This window comes from Lipotes vexillifer, unplaced genomic scaffold (genome assembly GCF_000442215.2).
Source record: "Lipotes vexillifer unplaced genomic scaffold, Lipotes_vexillifer_v1.1 scaffold1747, whole genome shotgun sequence".
NCBI lineage: Eukaryota > Metazoa > Chordata > Mammalia > Artiodactyla > Lipotidae > Lipotes > Lipotes vexillifer.
Window position 1 is genome coordinate 246,143 of NW_006772865.1, and position 20,700 is coordinate 266,842.

Below are 20,700 nucleotides of genomic sequence, written 5' to 3' on the forward strand. Positions count from 1 at the left end.
ACATAAAAGAGTACATACTGCATGATTTCATATTTTTGATGGCAAGACTAATCTAAGTTGATAAAGATCAGAAGGGTCTCTATCTCTGGGGAAGGGAACATAAGGCAGCCTACTGCAGTGCCATCTTGATCTGGATAATGGCAATATGCATATACGTATGTAAAAAGTAATAAAATGTTATACTTAAGGTTTATGAACTTGACTATATGTAAAAATTTATATATTTTTAAAAAGAGGACACACACACACAGTTAATGCTATATAGATCATCTCCCAAGTCCCTGTGATTTTACATTTTTCAGGCTGTATCTGTGATTGAAAATAATAGAAGAGTTATAAACTGAAGAACAAATCAATAGGAATGATCAAATTTGAAGAACATAAAGAAAAATGACTGAAAAAAGAAAAAGAGGGCTTCCCTGATGGCACAGTGGTTAAGAATCCGCCTGCCAGTGCAGAGGACATGGGTTCGATCTCTGGTCCAGGAAGTTCCCACATGCTGCGGAGCAACTAAGCCCGTGTGCACAACTACTGAGCCTGTGCTCTAGAGCTCGCAAGCCACAACTACTGAGCCCACATGCCACAACTACTGAAGCCCATGCGCCTAGAGCCCGTGCTCTGCAACAAGAGAAGCCAAAGCAATGAGAAGCCTGCGCACCGCAACGAAGAGTGGCCCCCGCTCACCGCAACCAGAGAAAGCCCGCGCGCAGCAACGAAGACCCAATGGAGCCATAAATAAATAAATAGATAGATAGATTAATTAATTAATTAATTTTTAAAAAAAGAAAGAAAAAGAGCCCCAGTGATCTGAGGGCAATATAAAAAAAATCTAACATATGTGTAAGTGGAACCTGGAAAGAGGAAAAAAGGGGGGAGAAGGAAATAAAAAAAAGAAAAAACAGCTTGACGATATCATGACCAAAAATTCCCCAAATTTGGTGAAAGACATAAATTTATAGATCCAGGAAGCTCAGTGATTCCAAAGCAGGACAAGTATTTGGGAAACACAAACCTCAGGGCATCACAATGAAACTGCTGTACATCAAAGAAAAAGAGACACCTTTCAAAAGCAGCCAGAAAAAAATCTCACATTACACACAAAGAAACAAAAATACATATTACCACTGACTTCTCATCTGAAGCACTGGAGAACACAAGACAGTGGAATTACATCTTTAAAGCACTGAAACTGTCAACCCAGAATTTTATATCCAAAATGTAATATCCTTCAAAAATGAAGGTTAAATAAACATTTTCAGACAAATGAAAACTAAGTGAAATTATCTCAGCAAATCTTCACTAAAAGAAACACTAAAGGGAAGTTTCTCAGGCTGAAGGGATATATCATCAGGTGGAAAATCTGACATTTGAGAAAAATGAAAAAAAGCACAAAAAATGGTAATAAGTGCATAAATATAAAAGACTACTTCCCTTGCATTTATTTAAAATACATATAACTGTTTAATGTGGGGTTTATAATGCATGTATAGCATAAAGGGTGGGGCTGTGATAAATGGACCCATACTAATGGAAGGTTCTTACATTTTACATGAAGTAGCAGAAAAATAAAAGTCTAAGACTATAAACAGTTAAGGATATGTATTGCAATCCCTGTACAACACAACCAGACAGACAGACATAGCCAGACATACACACACAGAGAGTGAAAAGATATACCTATCAAATCAAAAATAATTAAAATGGAATTCTAAAAAATAGCAAATTAAGATAAAAGGTAGGGCTCCTTCCCCAGTGGTCCAGTGCCTAAGATTCTGCACTCCCAATGCAGGGGGCCCGGGTTTGACCCCTGGTCAGGGAACTAGATCCCACGTGCCACAACTAAAAGATCTTGCATCCCACAACAAAAGATTCTGCATGCCACAACCAGAAGAATCCCATGTGCCACAATTAAGACCGGACACAGGGCTTCCCTGGTGGCACAGTGGTTAAGAATCTGCCTGCCAATGCAGGGGACATGGATTCCATCCCTGGTCTGGGAAGATCCCACATGCCGCAGAGCAACTAAGCCCGTATGCCACAACTACTGAGCCTGTGCTCTAGAGCCCAAGAGCCACAACTACTGAGCCCGCGTGCCTAGAGCCCGTGCTCCTCAACAAGAGAAGCCTGCGCACCACAACCAAGAGTAGCCCCTGCTCCCTGCAACTAGAGAAAGCCGCACATAGCAACAAAGACCCAACACAGCCAAAAATAAATAAAAATTTAAAAAAAGAAGACCGGATGCAGCCAAATAAAATATAAATCAACAAATATATTTTTAAAACAATAAAAGGCAAGAAAAGAGAGGAAAAACAATAGATGAGACAAAAGGAAAAGTACAGGGCTTCCCTGGTGGAGCAGTGGTTGAGAGTTCGCCTGCCGATGCAGGGGACACGGGTTCGTGCCCTGGTCTGGGAAGATCCCACATGACGCGGAGCGGCTGGGCCCGTGAGCCATGGCCGCTGGGCCTGCGCGTCCGGAGCCTGTGCTCCGCAGCGGGAGAGGCCACAACAGTGAGAGGCCCGCGTACCGCAAAAAAAAAAAAAGGAAAAGTACAAAATGGTAGGCATATATCATCCACATATATCATCCAACCACATCAATAATATCAAATGTGAGTTATACACTCCAATTTAAAGGCAAAGATTGTCAAAACAGATTAAATATTTAAATATTAAAAAAAATTTTTTAAAGCATGACCCAACCATATGCCAGATGCATTTAAAATATAAAGACATAAGTTGAAAACAAAAGGGTATAAAAACATTATGCATACAGAAACTGTAAAAGGTGCAATTTAGACATCAGGAACATTTTATAATGCTAAAAGGGTCAACCCTTGGTAATAATGTCTAACAATCCTAAATGCACATGTGCCTAACAACAGAATTTCAAAATAAATGAAAGAATAACTGACAGATTTAAAGGGAGAAATAGACAATTCCACAATCACAATTTGAGGCTTTATCACTTTCTCAGCAACAGAACTAGACCAAAACTTTTCAGAATTAGAAAAGACTTGATGATGAATAATGATCTCAATCTCCTGGCTTAAAGAACATTACTTGACCCTATAGAACACTACATTCAACAACAGCAAAACATACATTCTTTTCAGGTATACATGGTATGTCTGCCAGGATAGGCCATGTACTGGGCCAAAAAACAAAGCTTAATAGGTTTCAAAAGACTAGATCTTAAAAGTATGCTTTCTGGGGGACTTCTGTGGTGGCACAGTAGTTGAGAATCCACCTGCCAGTGCAGGGGACATGGATTCGATCCCTGGTCTGGGAAGATCCCACATCCTGTGGAGCAGCTAAACCCATGTGCCACAACTACTGAGCCTGTGCTCTAGAGCCCACAAGCCACAACTACTGAGCCCACGTGCCACAACTACTGAAGCCTGCACTCCTAGAGCCTGTGCTCCACAACAAGAAAAGACACTGCAATGAGAAGCCCACACTGCAACTAACAGTAGTCCCTGCTCACTGCAACTAGAGAAAGCCTGCACACAGCAATGAAGACCCAACACAGAGAAAAATAAATAAAATAAAATTTTTTTAAAAGGATGAAAACTGAATATAGTAGACAAGATTATATAACATGATTTCCAAGAGATCTAAAAATATTTTCATTTTATTACTGCCTGACGCTTTTTATCATGTTCTTCAAAGCTATTTAGGTACATGTTTCAAGAAGAAAATCATTTTGAAACTTCTGCCAGAAACAAAGCAGTCTCCTGATATACACTGACTCAGTCCTTATAAATCTTAAACACTTTTATTCAATGATTTTCTTTTTGCAGATGAGAAATTCACCTCTACTAATTTTACAGTGGCTAGATGAAGGCTATTCAATTCAACAAATATTTGAAATTATAGGAAATAATACATGGCCACTGAACTTAATTTTCAAGTATTGAAATAATTTGAGGGACCTCCCTGGTGGTACAGTGGTTAATAATACGCCTGCCAATGCAGGGGACATCAGTTCTTTCCCTGGTCTGGGAAGATCCCACGTGCTGCAGAGCAACTAAGGCTGTGCGCCACAACTACTGAACCTGTGCTCTAGAGCCCGCGAGCCACAACTCCTGAGTCCGCACACCACAACTCCTGACCTGCACGCTGCAACTACTGAAGCCTGCACGCAGCAATGAAGACCCAATGCAGCCAAAAATAAATAAAAATTAGAAAAAAAAAATAATTTGGCATCAAATTACAATTAATGTTTACTTGAATTCCTACCACAGAAATTCCAGGAAATTTTTGAAAAACATGCACTGAATATATATAATAAAAATCTGGCACTTCCCTGGTGGCAAAGTGGTTAAGAATCTGCCTGCCAATGCAGGGGACACGGGTTCCATCCCTCGTCCGGGAAGATCCCACATGCCGCAGAGCAACTAAGCCCATGTGCCACAACTACTGAAGCCCATGTGCCTAGAGCCTGTGCTCCACAACAAGAGAAGCCACCGCAATGAGAAGCCCACGCACCACAATGAGTAGTAGCCCCCACTCACTGCAACTAGAAAAAGCCCGCGTGCAGCAACAAAGACCCAACGCAGCCAAAAATAAATAAATATATATATTTATTTATTTTTTAAAAATCCAATTCATATTGTTATAATCTAGTACATAAAATTCTACTGTTCTTAAAATTTTACTCATCCACAGCCTTCACACCTAGTGTCATGTGACTAAACTCTCAGCAACCAACAGATTCATTCAGACAGTATCAATTAGAAGTGGATTACCGTTCAACCAAAGATACTATCTGGTCTGGACGTGAGGATAAAAAATCTCCACAAATTGGCCTCAAAGAAGGGTGGTATTCATGTGCTTAAAAAACTCCTTGGTCACCTAGCTTTGCTAATCATGCAAAACCACAATGTAGACATATCACTCTTTAGCTCTATTTTTTTAAAATTCAAATTCCTCTGTCATTTAAGGATTCTACCAATTTCATTGGTAACTTCCTCTTCTTTCCTCTCAACTACTCTTTTAGGATGCTTTAGTTCTAGCAAAACTATTTTACTCATTTTCTTCAAACACACCAAGCATGCTTCTGTCTTTGTCCCTGCTATTCATCTGTTTGAAATGTTTTACCACCTATTTGCTTACCAAAGTCTAAGCCTTCAAATCCCAGTACAACTGTCACCTTTTCCTCGAAACTTCTCTTGACCACCAAAATTCTTAGTAGCTCTTTATCCAAAGAAACAGATACAATCCTAGCACATAATTGACATTTAACTTATGATATAATAATCTCAAATATCCTTCATATTAACGGAAATCCATTCCAGTGTTATTCCTCGTATAAATCCAGTTTCCCCTAATGGAGTCATGCTATTTAAGGGCTGGCTTTATCAGCACTAATCACAGGGCCCCTATTTGGTAGGAAGTTTTAAGTGTTTGATCTTAATAATAATTTTATAATATAACATGAAAAACAACACATATATTATGGCAGTTCCCAACTTTTAAAATATCACATAATATACAAAAAACAATGTAATATCTGTAATCTCCAAAGGCTAAGGGACTCTGTATCTAGGCATACATACAACTGTGTAGAGTATCAGTTGGGAAGATCTGTACTAATGTAAAAGACCAAATGCCAACAGCAAGGGAAAGAAATTTAGTAAACCCCTTCGTTATGTTTGTGTTTAGACTTCTATTACAACCGTTATCTAGAAACGTCTCGATTTGTTGTCTTCAGCAACTAAAAACTTGTTATGCTTTTATATCATGTATAAACTCATTTTATCTTTCTGACCAGTGAATTCAACTGGACATACTTCCATATGCCAACAACCTCAGCCAAAGTAGTATTTAATTTAAATAATTAACTCTGAAAATAGAAGCTAATAGGAACAAAATTCATTAATGCTTTAAGCCTATTCTCCTATTGTGAACACAAAGCAGTTTTTCCCTTGGACATCTACAGATTTCTGATAATTGGAAAATAAATCACGGCACTGGCATTTTACATGCCAATGCCGCTATTTATTTCATTTATGATTTTTAATAATAAGCCTTCACCTCATTTCTATTTAACTCAAGGTCTTGAATAAAGACCTAAATGAGGCTTGATGATTTCAACATCATCTTTGTTCCTAAAATTTTGTCTCCATCTCTACCCCGCCCACCCTCATTTCCTTAAACATACTAAAAAAGTCACTCAATTCCTTTTCAGTTTCTAAGGAAATCTAAATAGGGTTCTTATCCTTTTGAACCTCAATGGAGCACTTATATTTAATCATTCTCATAAAGAACTTCTCTTGTTGCCAGGAGGCAATAAAATGGCTTTTTGGGGCAAGAGTTAATTTGCCAATTTGCTACTTTAAAAGTAGGCATTACTTGACAATACATTACTGAGAGGCTGGACACTCTTATACTTGCTGGTGGAAATACAAAATGGTACAACCCATATGAAGGAGAATATGACCACCTCTAACAAAAACTCAGAAATGTACCCTTTGGCCCAACAATCCTAAGAACTTACCCTAAAGATACACTTCCACAAATACAAACCAATGTGTAACAAGGTTATTCACTTCAGCATTACTTGTAATAGGAAAATATTACAAGCAATCTCAAATCAACAATGAGAGCCTAGTTGAGTAAACTATGGCACATCTACACATAGAATACTATAACACCACGAAAATGAATTTAAAGACATTTCCAGATATGGTGTGATTTCCAAGACATATTGGGTGAAGAAAGCAAAGTACATAGAGTAAATATAGTAGTTTATCTTTTAAGAAGAAGGGCGGTAACACAGAAAGGATAAATTAGAAACTAATGAAAATGATTATCTACAGAGGGGAGGTGGGTGGAAATGAAGTGGAAAGGATAAAGATGGGAAGAAGACTTCTAGAAGTGTTAAGTTTTTCTATAGTTTTGACTCTTGAACCATGCAGAATTAAATAAAAAGGATGAACAATAATTCCTAAAACTGAATACACACACTCCTACAACTGACCAACAATAAAACAAACAACCTGATTAAAAAATGGGCAAAGGACTTGAATAGACATTTTTCTAAATAAGATACACAACTGGCCAGTAAGCATGAAAAGATGCTCAACATCACCAGTCCTCAGGGAAACACAAATCAAAACCACAATGAGACATTACCTCATACCTGTTAGGACGGCCACTATCAAAAACACAGAAAATAAGCACTCATGTGGAGAAACTGAAACCCTTGTGTACTACTGGTGGAAAGGTAAAATGAAGCAGCTACTATGGAAAACAGTATGAAGGGGTTCCTCAAAAATGTTTAAATAGAATTATCATATGACCCAGCAATCCCAGCTATATCCAAAAGAATTGAAAACAGGATCTCAAAGAGATATACGCACACCCATGTTCACTGCAGCATTATTCACGATAGCTGAAAGGTGGAAGCAACCTAAACTTCCATTAATGGATAAAGAAAGTGTGGTAGATATATACACTGGAATACTACACAGCCCTAAAAAAGAAGAAAATCCTGTCATATGCTACAAAATGGATAAACCTTAAGGACTTCATGCTAAGTGAAATAAGCCAGTCACTAAAGGACAAATACCATATGATTCACATTTATATGTGAGGTATCTAAAGTAGTCAAACTCCTAGAAACAGCAAGTGGTCACAAAGGGCTGAGGGGGATGGGGGAAAGGGAGTTGTTCAGTGGGTACAGAGTTTCAGTTTTACAAGATGAAAACTTTCTAGAGATCTGTAGTATTGACAATGTACATATAGTTAACACTACTGTACTGTGTACACTTAAAAATGGTTAAGATGGTTTTTGTTATGTTTTTTACCACAATAAAAAAAAAAAATCAAGTAAGGATAATACTCGTCAGTAGAAATGAAGAGTCCAGTCCACAAGAGTGAATGTATGTATGTATGTGTACATACATATAAAATTGAATACAAACAGAAAAAAATAAACCAATTGTTGGGACTTCGCTAGTGGCGCAGTGGTTAAGAATCTGCCTGCCAATGCAGGGGACATGGGTTCCATCCCTGGTCCAGGAAGATCCCACATGCTGCAGAGCAACTAAACCCGTGCTCCACAACTACTGAGCCTGCACTCTAGAGCCTGCAAGGCACAACTACTGAGCCCATGCCCTGCAACTACTGAGCCCATGCCCTGCAACTACTGAAGCCCGTGCGCTGCAACTACTGAAGCCCGTGCTCTGCAACGAGAAGCCAGCTCACCACAACAAAGATTAGCCCCCATTCGCCACAACCAGAGAAAGCCCATGAGCAGCAACGAAGACCTAACACAGCCATCAATCAATCAATCAATCAATCAAGGGCTTCCCTGGTGGCGCAGTGGTTGAGAGTTCGCCTGCCGATGCAGGGGACACAGGTTCGTGCCCTGGTCCGGGAAGATCCCACAGGCTGTGGAGCGGCTGGGCTCGTGAGCCATGGCCACTGAGCCTGTGCATCCGGAGCCTGTGCTCCGCAACAGGAGAGGCCACAACAGTGAGAGGCCCGCATACAACCAAAAACAAACAAACAAACAAATAAACCCAATCAATCAAGGCAACATTTTATAACCACCAAAGTGGGTGCTAAAACAGCTGAGTAAGAATTGTTGGAAAACAAATTATTCTTAAAAACTATTTATTACCTTAAATATTACTTATTAATTGCAAAGGGAGGGAAATACCTTTACAATGCAGAGAGCTGTACACAAGTGATCAAACTTAGCAAAGCCAATAGGACAAAATGACATTATACGTCTCCTGATATGATGCTAAGGGAACTACACAACACCAATTGTGCAGTATACTTGCCAAAAAAGGTTCAATTTGAATGTAAGCATGAGTTAACAAGACAAAACAGATTATGAACTCTTATAAGACAAATGCTTCAAAACATGTCATGAACAACACACCCCCAGAAAATGAGGACTTTCTTGATTAAAACAGACAGAAGAGACGTAATAAATGCATGTGATCCTATACTGCAACTTGGATAGAGGAAGAAAAATTCAACTTTTAAAAAGTCATTTTTAGGGCAGCTGAGGGAATTTTATTATGGATAGCATAACAGATATCACTGTATTAATGTTAAATTCCTTGAGTGTGATAATGATAATTGTTATAAAGTAGGAGAATATCCTTGTTCTAAGAAGACTGCTGAAGCATTCAGAGGTGGAATGTCATGACAGATGCAAGTAACTCTCAAACAAAAATGTATGTTACATCTGTCTCCCTCTGTGTGTGTGTGTTTGGAGAAACATTAAAGCAAGCAAAAGTAACAAAGTGTTAACAACTGGTGAATCTAAATGAAGGGATGACTGTTGAAGGTACAACTTTTCCAACTTTTCTAGAGGGATAAAATGTCTCAAAATAAGAAGTTAAAATAGATTTTTTTAAAAAAAGAGAGAAGGGGGGAAGGAATCATCATTATGATTGGCCAGTGATACTTTCTAGTAAAAATTCAAAAAATGTAAGAAACAAGTTCTAGGATCAAATCATGAACCTCCCCCATAATTCTTCCCTAACTAGCACGTAAAAAAGTTCCTACAATTTTTTTCTTAGAGTATTTAAAATAAATTTTACAAATCTAGCAAATTGGCTGCAAATATATACTGTTGTTTTTGAGATTAAATGTTTTACAAATGTATGACTATAACTACATAGTACACTTTGACTTATCATGAGAGCTCCTATGGTAGATTAAAGACGGCTACAAATTCTTTCCTACTTCTTCCATTGAGAAGTAGGGTCTATTTTTCTCTCCTTGAATGTCAGCTGTGCTATGACTACTTTAAATGGTAGAGTAAGGCAGAAGTGCCACTGCCAATTCTGAATAAAGTGTTTAAAAGTACTGGCAACTTCCTCCATAGTGTCTTGGAACCCTGAACCCAACTACCCTGCTGGAGAGACCATGTGGAGAAGCCTTAACACTACATCATAGACAGGAAGAAGGGCCCAGCTGAGTCCAGTCTTTCCGCTGTTCCTACTGAGGTACCAAGTGTTTGAGAGAAGCCAGTGTGTATATACTTCACCAGTCTAATCACCAGCTGAATACCAGTGAGTGAGCCCAGTATGCGATGTGGAGCAGAATAATCAAGCCAAGCCCTGCCCAAATTTCTCATCCACAAAACTGTGAGATAGTAAGAAAAGTTACCAACAGTAGGCAAAAAGTAGAAGTCACCCTAGTGTCCATCAAAGGATGAAAGGATAAACAGAAGATGTTATACACATGAATTCTGACACATACTACGATACAGATAAACCTTGAAGACATTATGCCAAGTGAAATAAGCCAGTCACAAAAGCAGCAATATTGTATGATCCCACCGCAATGAAAAGCCCGCGCACCACAACAAAGAGTAGCCCCCACTCACTGCAACTAGAGAAAGCCTGCACGCACCAACGAAGACCCAACGCAGCCAAAAATAAATAAATAAATAGATAAATAAATAAATAAAATAAAAGCTGTGCTGCATGAAGTATTACTTCACAAATGTATATTGGCTATATTTTAGGACTTCATTTTAAGAAATCTTGCCTCTCCATTTAACTTAATTACTTAGCAGAATCTTCTGCATTAATACAAATATTAAAGTAAAAGATATAAACAAAATTCAGACTTGAAATTACATACTGAATTATGAGCAAAATTAGCATACTATGTGGCAATTAGGGATAAATAAAAGTCATTTATGCAAGTGAAAATAATTACAACAAATCAAGTATTTCTGAGGTCCACCTGAGGGGAAGAAAAATGAAAGAATTCATGGCCTTCCTGCCCCTAATCTATTCCTCCCCTCTTCCAACCTAGGTCTGATGAGAAAAGGGAGATGTCCTACCTAAATCAAGCTCACCATACCCCAATTCCTACTGAACTATCCAACAGGCCAGACTATAGAAAGCAGAAGCACGAGCATGTGGAAGAGGGAGAATGGCTGACAGAAAGAGAAAGATTACAGAAAAATACAAAGAAAACACAGAAGTAACACCTAGTGGGAGAAAAGTGGGGGACATTTTCAGAACAATAAAACCCTATTATTTAATTTTTCCTAATTCTTAGCACCAAGGTAATAAGTATTTTGATTTGATTCTGTGACAGAATGAATATGGCAGGTTTGGGTATGGAGTTGTGGCTAGAGAACTGTCTGGGGCACTGAACTCTGAGAGCAGATAATAAGAAATGGATATAGTAACAAACTTCATCCTAATCCCTCCCTTTAAAAACGAAGGCTTTCAAGGGCTTTCCACTTCCAAAATAGCAAAAAAGGAAGAAAAAAAAAGTCTGTAGCACACAGCTTTGTAATACATGATCTGAGATAGACTGTGTATAACAAACTGTGGGCAGAAGCACTTAATGGAACTTTGTACAACATTGTTTACAGGTGTATCTTGTTTATTAAACTTATCAGACATGACCTGCATTAGTTTCAGAATCCTTAATGAATCTTGATGCTTAATGTAACATTGGTATTAAAATGTCTGCTATCCTTGCAAACAGCCTTTGTATGAATTTTAATATTTCTGCCAATTAATATATATTTGTAATTTATCTAAATAACAAAACTGTTAATGATGGTTTTCAGCTTTATGTGACTAGGGTTGGTCACAACCTCTGAGACTCAGTTTCTTCATCCAGAAAATTAGAACAAAATGAAATAACCTCTAAGCTACCTTCTGGTTCTAAAATTCTAAATATCTGTGTTATCATCTCTAGTATGCAATCTCAGATAAAGTACTTAGTTGCAATTCAAAATATTTTCAAATTATCCTTCATCTTCAAAAATAAAAATATTTCTCTAAACCAGTATTAATACAAAGTATTCGAAGAGTAGTCCCGACTCCACGAAAGCCCTAGCAGCAAAGAAGACACAACACAGCCAAAAACAAACAAACAAACAAACAAACAAACAAAAAAAGTATTCATTCATTCATTCAAGGAATATATGTTGAGAACCTATGTGCCAGGTATTAAACTTAGCACTGGGAGGATACAAAACTAAGCAAATAGATGTGATACCTATATTCATGAAGCTTACAGAGAAGCTGGGGAGACAAACCAAATAAACATATGCATAAATGTAATATCACATCTGTAATAAGTGATATGAAGGAATTAAAAGAATGTATTAACGGAATCTAAGAGACTTCCCTTAATGAACTGGGAGGAAGAGTATATATATGGGCTACATAATTCTAAATCTGTCTAGACAGAAATGAGCATGGCATGTTCAAGGAACTGACAGAAGGCCAGTGTGATTGGACATAAAAATATTTAAAGTAGTTCCTTGGAAACAGAAATTAAAACTTCTAAAATACAAAAGTATGTCTAAATTCTTCCAAAGATATACTCTAAGAATTATTTTCAAGAAAGCTTCAAAGCATCACAATAATTTCTGTTAAAAAAAAAAAAAACGCTGTACCATATCTCCCTGCAAAAGACCAAGTTAACTCTCATTTATTCCCTTCTCTTTTCACTTTACTGTTTTCAACTGCATAATAAAAATCACAACTTCTTTATTCAACTTTGTTTAGATTCCTTATAAGAAAGCAGCTATAAGAATAAAAAGATACATGATGCTATTGCCCTGGCTCTGCCACTAACCTGTCCTATGGCTGACCTTGGTAAATGTTACCTGGCTACTTTGGGTCTAACGTTTGTTATCTGTGAAATAAAGGGAGTTCCAGAATTTCTTTTAGAATCCTTCTAAGTCTAAAATTATGGTTCCACTGTAAAAATGCTTGTTCCAGTCTTGAAAACTGAAGAAAATGAACCAAACATTTCTGAATTCCACTAACCAAGATTTTTTTTTTTAATTTATTTGTTTTTAATTTTGGCTGCGTTGGGTCTTCGTTGGTGCACGCGGGCTTTCTCTAGTTGCGACGAGCGGGGGCTACCCTTCATTGCAGTGTGTGGGCTTCTCATTGCGGAGCACAAGCTCTGGGCGTGCGGGCTTCAGTAGCTGTGGCACGTGGGCTCAGTAGTTGTGGCTCAAGGGCTCTAGAACACAGGCTTAGTTGCTCCGTGGCATGTGGGATCTTCCCGGACCAGGGCTCAAACCTAGGTCCCCTGCACTGGCAGGCGGATTCTTAACCACTGCACCACCAGGGAAGCCCCACTTACCAAGATTTTACTTGCCATTAAGTGCTTTTGTATTTACACAGCATTTGAACATTGTTACTGTGTTATAACAAACTACCGAATTTATAAAATTTATCCATAAATAACACGAAAGTTATCAAAAATACAGTTAAATATTGTTTGAAACCTATACTTCCAACAAGACAGTAATACTTTAAACATGGATCCCTAAAATGTACAAAGTCAAAATCGACTTAGAAAGGCACGAGGAAGACAGAATCATAATTCTTGAGAAAAGCAAAATTTTAGCAATAGGACATTCAAATTGGTTAATATGTGTATCAAATTTAACTTCCAAAAGAACTCATAAAGAATGAATATTCTAACCGTATGCTCATTCTAGACTTGGTGTCAACTTCTAGTTAACAATATTTCTGATATTTAATCTATTTCCAAATGGAAGATGTATATACAGTCATAACTTTTCTTTTTTTAACCAGATTATCCATCACTAGAATTCAACATTTTGATATTCTTAATATGAAAATAAAAATTAAAGGACCTATAAATTTTTTAACTTAGCTTTATATTTCATAATTCATATTTCAGCATCTCAGAACACTTAAGAACAATAACAATATAACCTTAAGAAGCATCAATCAAGCACCCTACTTTATGTACAGTCTTTAGTATCAAGGTTTATTTTAATGGACGGCATTGTGTCCCATTCCTTCCAAAGGGGCAACAAACCGCAGAATCCAATTAGATTTTTAACAACAAACTATAGGAATACTTTAAATATTAATCACTCATAACATGGTAAACATTTACTAGGCACTGTAAGTTCTAAAAGCAAAGGGGCAAGATTATTCCTTAAAATACATTTCACCAAGTGCCCAAGGTGAAGACTGGCAAAGTGTCAACATCGTTTCTTCCCTCACCTCCCACCAACTCTGATTGATTCTAATACTGAAATGTGTCTTGTAACGTTCCCTATCACTCTATTCCCACTATCATAGCCCTACTTCATGATTTCAACATCTCTGACCTAGACTACTGTTAACAGTTTCCTAGCTGGACTCCCTGTCTCCAGTCTTACCCTGCTCCAATCCAGCCCCGATAGTGACAACCAAAACATCTTCAGCATTGCCAAATGTCTCCTGGGGGTCAAAGATGTCCTGGTTGAGAACCACTGCATCAAGCTGATCCCTTAACAAGAACGGCACTTACTTTGTAAGGCTGTGTCCACAATCTATGTCCATGCAACAAAAAGCAAAAAATTAACTTACCTAAGGCTGAAACTTATAACCTTGACATTAGGACCACCATGCTTAAAAATACACTGACTCATAAAAAGAGCCATAATCACTCTCTCTTAAAACCCCTCTGGGGACTTCCCTGGTGGTCGTGGTTAAGACTCTGTGCTCCCAATGCAAGGGGCGCAGGTTTGATCCCTGGTCAGGGAACTAGATCCCTGCGTGCCGCAACTTAAGACCCAGCACAGCCAAATAAATACTTAAACAAACAAACACACACAAACCCCTCTGAACATGTGGACATAAATCATCACCTTACTTCAAGCCTGAATTTTGAAAAGTCAGTACCTTCTGTCAAAGTTTAACCATACTATATACATATTTAAGCTTCTGTACTTTAGAAAATTGTGATAATTTTTAAAATGCCTTTTGTGCTTTGATAAATCAGTCTCCTCAGAAGTTGATGAAAACCTTCCTAAGCAAATTACTGCCTACCTTTAAGGCTGCAAGCTACTCTGAATAGTATTCTCGTAAATATTTCTAGAAAAAAAAAAAACTTAAAAAATACTCGAATTCTTATACTTAAAAAAAAAGTAAGATCACACACACCCTTCTAATTTCCCATAATGGTTATGCCCCTAACAGAAATCACCATTCAAAGATATAGCCAAGATAGAACAATACCTTTCAGAGGCGGTAAAAGAGAAAACGTAAAATACCTAAAAAAAAAACAAAAAACAAACAAACAAACAAAAAAAGCCCTGGTCAGTGAAACTCTTAAAGGCCAGGCCCAGCAGAGCTGTAATACCACAGGAGAGAGCACCTCCTACCACAAACGTCTGAAATGTGAACATTCGGTCCAGAAGAGCTTACCTTCAGTCGTTTGATCATTTCGTCGGTGGTGATCTTGTCGGTGATCTCCTTTACCCCCGGAGGGTAAGCGATCTTCCCATCGGCACTCACAACGCCACAGAGGGCAGGGGCAGGCTTGGGCTGCGCGGTCGAGAAGTCCATCCTGGGGGACAACTTTTCTTTCACAGTCCTCTACCGGCCTCTATCGGTCAGAAAACAAAAGTTCAGCGGGAAAGGGACGACTTTGTAACCTCTTTTTTCATTTCAAAAATCTCTAATCTGCAAAGGGCCCTTTCTCCCGGGAGGCCGGGGACTCGCGGCGGCCCCGCCACCCGCTCCTTCCCGGGGCTTGGATCCTGGCGGCCGCCGCGCCGCGCCCACCCACGCGGGCCCCTCCAACACCGGGCCCACTGGGCTCTCTGGCACCGGCGGCCGCGGGAAGCCCCGGGCAGCGCCAGGAGTTTCCCAGTCCTCCTTTCACAATGAAATCCACCCCCAAACACCGAAGTCCGAAGTTTGGCGTCTTCGAGAGCCCGGCAAGGCCCCTAAAGCCCCCGCTCGGTCAGAGAGAAGCCTCGAGTCCCCACCCGGCCGGTCCCCTCCGGGAAAGGAGACGCGAGGCCTATAGGGCTCGGCTTAGGCCGCAAAACTAGGGACCCAACCGGACCCACACGCAGCGGCGTCTCCCGGGGACGAACGCCCTTGCCAGGCAGAGCTCCCGCCCCTCCCGTGTTCCGCTCCCCCACCCCCGCGGGAGGGGAAAACAAGCCGCCCTCCACCCCGAACCCCAAGCCAGGAAGCGGCTGACGCGGCTCCGCACTTCACATTTTGTTCCTTCAACTTCGGCTGAGGCTCCCCGGCGGCTTCTCTCGCCCCCGGCCACTCGGCGCCGCCGAGGCCTTACCGGCACCTCCGGGCAGCCCCGCCGGGCCTCGGTCCTGCGCCCCCACCCCCCACCCGCTCCGGTCTCCCCTTCCGTCCCCTCCCTCCACCAGCCGAGGGCGGGAGCCGAGCCGCCGCCGCCTTTACCTCCTCCTCATGCGGGCGGAAGGTGCATCGAGCGCCCGGGCCTCTGTCAGGTGGTTGCGCCGCCGCCCCTCTCCGGGCTGCACACAAAGCGGCTCCGCCGGTCCCGCCGCCGCCGCCGCCGCCGCCGCCCGCCCCGGAGCGGCGCTGGGGCTGGCGGTGCCGAGGAGGAGCAGTCGCCGCGGGGGGAGACGCGGGGCGAGTGAGCGCTGGGCGGGGAGACACTGCCGCTCTCCGTCTGGCCGAGGAAGAGCAGCCTCGGAAAAGGCTCCTCCGGGAGCGTGTGCTCGTGTGTTCGCCCCGGAACCCCGGGCCCGCCAGCCGGCACCTCGCGCCGGCCGGGTCCGCCAATCCGGACCCAGACGCCCCTCGCAGCAGCGCGCGCCCGGCAGTCCGTGCTCCGGGCAGCCGGCGCCTCTCTCACCCACCGGTCGGTCACGCGAGCGGTGCGGGAGCACGCGAGAGAAGGACGCGCGCCTCGCTCCCGCCCCTTCCTCCGCGGGCCGTGCCTCCGCCTCCCTCGGGCCTGAGGCGGTGGCGCGCGGGGCAGACAGCGCCGCCACCCGGTTGGCGCCAAGACCTGCCGCGCCTAACGCCTCCAGGAGGACTGGACCCAAAAGGCGAGCGGAGGAGGAGCCCGGCTGGCGGGAAGCGAACCGGTTCCCGCGGCCCTATGAGGGCAAGCGGGACGAACAGGGCTTTATCTTATGCCGCGGAGATGAGTTCATGACTTTTGGGGTTCATCCTGAGGGACGTGGACGGAAATGGTTGAAAAATGGTGAATTACTTGGTGAAAATAAACTGATTTCCTCCCCAGGGACGGAGGATCTGCAAACTGAGGAAAAGTTTTGCAACATGGTACAACGTGGGCCGCTCATTCTTGTTCCTTCTGACAGCCACCAGAGTTTGCCCTCCCCTCTTTAGATGTCTAAAATTAATATTTTGAAAGCAGCAAAATATGAAAATAGCATTGAGTCGAGTAGTTCTTAAAGAAAGGTCTGAAACGTAGGATCCTGGGCTCCACTCCCAAACCTGGAGAATGAAGATCTATGAGACTGGAATCCAGAAATAAGCGTGTTTACAAATTAGATAGATGGCTCTTGTGAATATGGAATAATTCATTTTTTTTAAGTGTTAAGTATACCGAAGAATAACCTTCTTTCATCCAAAGGAAAGCCCAATGCAGTGGTGTTTGAGCAGTTTAATGTAAAAGAAAATTGAAGCAGATGAACCTCAGGAGCACGTACATAATTTCCGAAAATGAAGTGGAAAAAAGAACACAATAATGTGAAATAGCAGGCAGCTCTTGAAACTGACCACTACCATAGTTTAAAATATTTGATTATTTATTTAAATTATTATTGATGGATATCCATCGGTCTTTTCCACATTCTTTGCTTGATCTTAAAAATATTATAGGTGCTGGAACTTCCCTGGTGGTGCAGTGGATAGGACTCCACGCTCTCAATGCAGGGCGCCCGGGTTTGATACTTGGTCAGGGTACTAGATCCCACATGCATGCCACAACTAAGAGTTCGCATGCTGCAACTAAGGAGCCTGCCTGCTGCAACTAAGACCCAGCACAACCAAATAAATAAATAAATATTAAAAATTCTTTCTAAAAAAAAAATATAGGTGCTGCCCTCACTGAATTGTTTTTCAGGTATTCCACAAGGGAACAATCATCTTGGAATCTAACACACCACAGTTGCTGATTTGCTACAACTCTGCCCAAAAGTCAAAGCTTTGTTCTTGGGCATTTAGAGTAGCAGGCAGAATCCATTTAAGATTGTCTTCATCCAAACTATGAAATTGACCAAAACCTACACTCTTTTTAGGCTCTTCTCTCACTTATGATTTTTAAAAATCTGTCACATTTAAATAGCTAAAGAGTGCTGCTTTTTGTTTTCATTCTTGCTCTAAGTAATTTGCCCATAATTAAATGGAGTTTTGTATATACCCATAAGTTTTAATTTTATACAACTTATTACTTTTTTGATACTGTTTGATTTTATAAACACTCATAGGATAGTAAGCCCTAAGGATTATAACACATAAAAATGTTGAATTTATATAATTCTAAAATTCAGGAATCCTGAAATTCTTGTTTTTACTTTCTTTTTTAAAAAGTTTTCACTTAGTGTAAATGAGAAGAGGTACATTCATTTGAGTAACAGTTATTTAAAGATGGCCTATTATACAAGGCATTGTTTTGGGCACTGAGAAAAAAATCTGTAGTGGGGAAGTGGAGAAAAATCCCTATCTGTTGTGGTAGAGCTTAATTTGTTTGGGGAGAGATAGACAAAATAAATTTAAAAATTGCTATGGAAGAAAATAAAGTAGAGAAGCAGGGGTGAGATGCAGACCACATATAACCTTTTAGGCCTTTGGCCTTTGGAAAGACTTTGGCATGTACTCTGAGATGGGAGTGTTTTAAAAACAGAAGTGATATTATATGATTTATGTTCTATGTGCTAGGCAACCTCTGACAAATTAATCTTTCTGTGCCTCATTTTCCTCATGTGTAAAACAAGGATAATAGTTTCTATTTCAGAGGGTCATTATGAGGGATAAATAAGTTAACATTTGTAAATTGCCTAGAATAGTAACTGGTACATACTAAGCTCCACATAATTTTTTAATATATGTAAAATGAAAGAATCACTCTAGCTGCTGGGTTGAAAATAATGTAGAGATGCAAAAGTAAAAGTAGGGTAACCAAGTATAAGACAACTGCAAAAATCCCAAGGAGAGATGGTAATAAGAACTGGGTAATAACAGTGGAAGTGATGGAAAATGGTACAAGGAAAAGAGAGGAGTCAAGAAAGCAGGGATGGCTCCAAAGTTTTTGACCTGTGTAACTAGAAGGATGAAGTTACCACTAACTGGGATGGGGAGGACTGTGCTTGGAACAGATTGAGAGTCAGAAAGTCTTTTAGAACCTAAGCTATTTAAAAGTTAATTTAGGGCTTCCCTGGTGGTGCAGTGGTTGGGAGTCCGCCTGCCGATGCAGGGGACATGGGTTCGTGCCCCGGTCCGGGAAGATCCCACATGCGCGGAGTGGCTGGGCCCATGAGCCATGGCCGCTGGGCCTGCGCGTCCTGAGCCTGTGCTCCGCTACGGGAGAGGCCACAACAGTGAGAGGCCCGCGTACCGCGAAAAAATATATATATAATAATAATACATAAATAAAAGTTAATTTAACAGTTACTCAGCTCCTGCAGTGGGTAAGGCATTATACTAGGCCCTGGGGAAATATTTAGAAAACAGGAAGGCAAAGTCCCTGATCTTGACAGGATCAGAGTCTAATGGAGGAGTCAGAGACATACAACGAAACATAATCAAGGCAAGGCTGTGATTTATACTATAATAGGGATTTACATTATATTCTCTGGGAGCCTCGGAAAGGGGTGCTATGGGAACTTCCCAAAGGAAGGGGCATTTGAGGCTGGGCATTGGTGGGTGATTTGTTGTGGCGAGTAGTTTTTGTGGGGCGAGCAATAGTTAACAGAGATAACCACAAGGTGAAAAAATGCCTTGAGGTAATTAAGTGCAATTTCTTTTTGAGGAAAATACTTTGATGTGATTAGAACAATAGTTGCATAAAAGAGTAGCTTGGCTTTGTGAGACTTATTCTACCCCCACTTAATTTCCATCAGCCCCTCTCCCATATACAAATGTACAAGCATACAATCTATGTACAAAATGGCATCCAATGCAGCTTCAGGACAAACCCCTAACCCCCTATTTCAATCATACTACCAACCACGAATTCTTCCTACATAGAAATTCTAGGTACAAACTCTAGGGCACTGCAACAGTGGAAATGTTCCACACTTGCATTGTCCAATACTGTAGGTACCAGTATAAAACACCTGAAAGGTGGCTACTACAATGAAAGAACTAAATTTTTAATTTAATTTAATTTAAAAAATCTAAGCAGGGGCTTCCCTGGTGGCGCAGTGGTTGAGAGTCTGCCTGCCGATGCAGGGGACACGGGTTCCTGCCCCGGTGCAGGAAGATCCCACGTGCCGCGGAGTGGCTGGGCCCGTGAGCCATGGCCGCTGGGCCTGCACATCCGGAGCCTGTGCTCTGTAACGGGAGAGGCCACAACAGTGAGAGGCCCGCGTATCGCAAAAAAAAAAAAAAAAAAAAAAAAAAAAAAATCTAAGCAGCCATATGTATGGCTACTATATTGGGCAGTGCAGCTCTGGAGTGATTGACAGAAGATGAGGGTAGAGGATAAACTGTGTTCACACTGAATGCTGCAGATGTTGAACAGAGTGGTCGTTTCAAAGGATGAATTGGGATAATAGAAGACTAAAGACGTTTATAGTGAAAATGAACTAAGGTAAAAATACAACCAAACAGATAAAAATGAAAAAAATTTTAAGATATTTAAAGCAGTTTTTTAAAATATGGTTTTTATTTATCTGAAATTCTTTATTTGCTTTTCAATTTAAAATGTAACTAATTTATCCTGAGTAATTTCACAGATTAAA

The 20,700-nt window shown here is 40.7% G+C and overlaps 1 protein-coding gene across 2 annotated transcripts in view; it reads right to left on the bottom strand.

Moving 5' to 3' along the window:
• Positions 1 to 16,703, bottom strand: part of PDS5A (PDS5 cohesin associated factor A) — a 120,193-nt gene extending 103,490 nt beyond the window's left edge. Inside the window, exons 1-2 of one of the 2 annotated variants that reach the window (XM_007447931.1) lie at positions 16,202 to 16,703; positions 15,194 to 15,374 (exon numbers count right to left, since the gene is read on the bottom strand). In XM_007447931.1, coding sequence (XP_007447993.1) covers positions 15,194 to 15,334 — 141 coding nt within the window. In that variant the 5' untranslated portion in view covers positions 15,335 to 15,374; positions 16,202 to 16,703. Of the gene's footprint in view, positions 1 to 15,193; positions 15,375 to 16,201 lie in introns of those variants that run through there. The other variant, XM_007447930.1, reaches the window with a different exon arrangement.
• Positions 16,704 to 20,700: the final 3,997 nt, after the last annotated feature.